The 1544-nt window shown below is 40.9% G+C and overlaps 1 protein-coding gene across 1 annotated transcript; it reads left to right on the top strand.

Moving 5' to 3' along the window:
• Window positions 1–265: 265 nt before the first annotated feature.
• Window positions 266–1174, top strand: LOC143925239 (taste receptor type 2 member 40-like). The gene has a single exon (XM_077449833.1). It carries the CDS (start codon window positions 266–268, stop codon window positions 1172–1174), a length of 909 nt encoding a protein of 302 aa, XP_077305959.1.
• Window positions 1175–1544: the final 370 nt, after the last annotated feature.

Here is a 1544-nt window from a genome sequence, read left to right as displayed (position 1 = left end):
ATATAATATTCAATAAGAGACAAACAGCCGCCAGTCCTGAAGTGGTTAAATGCATTGGTATAATGGAAAATATTCAAAAATTGCTTATGCAGTTTGTGTTTTGGATATCGGTACTGAAATGAAATCCATCACATTTATGCAAAGTCAGTCATGAGACGGATCTCTGAAGACTATTTCCATAATTCCAACTCTAATTCTATCATTCTGTCTGCTATCACTGGACGTGTCCCGTCATCTCTGTCCGGAGATCACACCAAACCTCAGCATGATGTCTCCGGACTTCTTATCTATTTTGATCTCTTCAGTCTTGGGACTCGGCTTGGCAATCCCTTCTTACACTTGTATTGTGATGGGTAACCTGGACATCATCAGAAAGAAAGGGAAGTTGAGTCCCACCGATGTGATCTTCCTGGCTAAGGGGATTGTGAATCTTCTCCTCCAGTGTGTGCTGAGTATAAAGGGAATGATCTTGGCCTTGTGTCTGGAAATCTTTTATATTTCACAATTATCTGTATTTATGAGCACATCAATTAACTTCCTAATCTATTACAACTTCTGGTTGACCTTCTGGCTCTCGGCTCATTACTGTACCACCATCACCAATCTCAGCTATGGGTTCTTCATCTGGATAAAGAGAATTGTGTCCAATTTCCTGAGTCAACTTCTATTCCTGACAGCACTTGGGGTGTTCATGGTGAGTGTCCCGGGCTTTTGGGCTCTCAATGCAGAAAGTCTTATCCAGTCTTCTGTGAACAGTACAGAAGTCTCTGCTATCGGTTTAGATAAAGTGTTTTTCTATTTTGTGCCTGCAACCACCCTAGGTTCCATTCTTCCATTCTGCCTTAGTCTTCTGTGCCTGGTCCTCACTTCCTCCTTTCTGCTCAGACACGTCTGGAGGGTGAAGAATAACGACTCTGGATCAACACGTCCAAATCTTCAGGCTCATGTCACTGCACTGAGGACAATCTTCTTCTTACTTCTCATCTTCACATTCTTCTGCGGGTATCAAGTGATTTATTTTCTTCCACGTTCCTCACTGTCAATAGGTTTTTGGAATTTACAATTATTATCCCCATCGGTGGAGGCCGCCGTCATCTTCCAGGCCAGCAACAAGCTGAGAAGGATCATTCTGAGAAGATTCTGGACCAGAAGCTGGAGGAACACAGAGACTTAACATGTGGAGAACGCTTAGCTTGAGACTCTAAATATATATTATAGACATTTAGTGTACTTAATGTGATTGTAGCCGTATTAGTGCAATTGTGACAGAGAAAATTGAGTACTGTCCGTGATACTTTTTTTATTTGCACTAACATACAATTTTTCAGGACAAGCTTTCGGGGTATGCCCCCTTCTTCAAGGTCCAAGCAGTACTGATTTACACATTTTTAAGAAGAATGTAGAAAAAAAAAAAAAAAAAAAAACACCTCTGAGGGAAAGAAGAGAAAAAAAGAGAAAAAAAAAAACATACAAATCAATGGCAATAGAGATAAGAGAAGAGTTAGTGAGATAAGACAGAGGGAGAGCTATGGAATGGAGGGGGG

This window comes from Lithobates pipiens, unplaced genomic scaffold, assembly GCF_037356315.1.
Source record: "Lithobates pipiens isolate NorthernLeopardFrog02 unplaced genomic scaffold, aLitPip1_a1.2 Scaffold_22, whole genome shotgun sequence".
NCBI classification, from domain to species: Eukaryota; Metazoa; Chordata; class Amphibia; order Anura; family Ranidae; genus Lithobates; species Lithobates pipiens.
The sequence above is the reverse complement of the archived record's forward strand: the minus strand, read 5'-3'. Positions and strand labels throughout refer to the sequence as shown.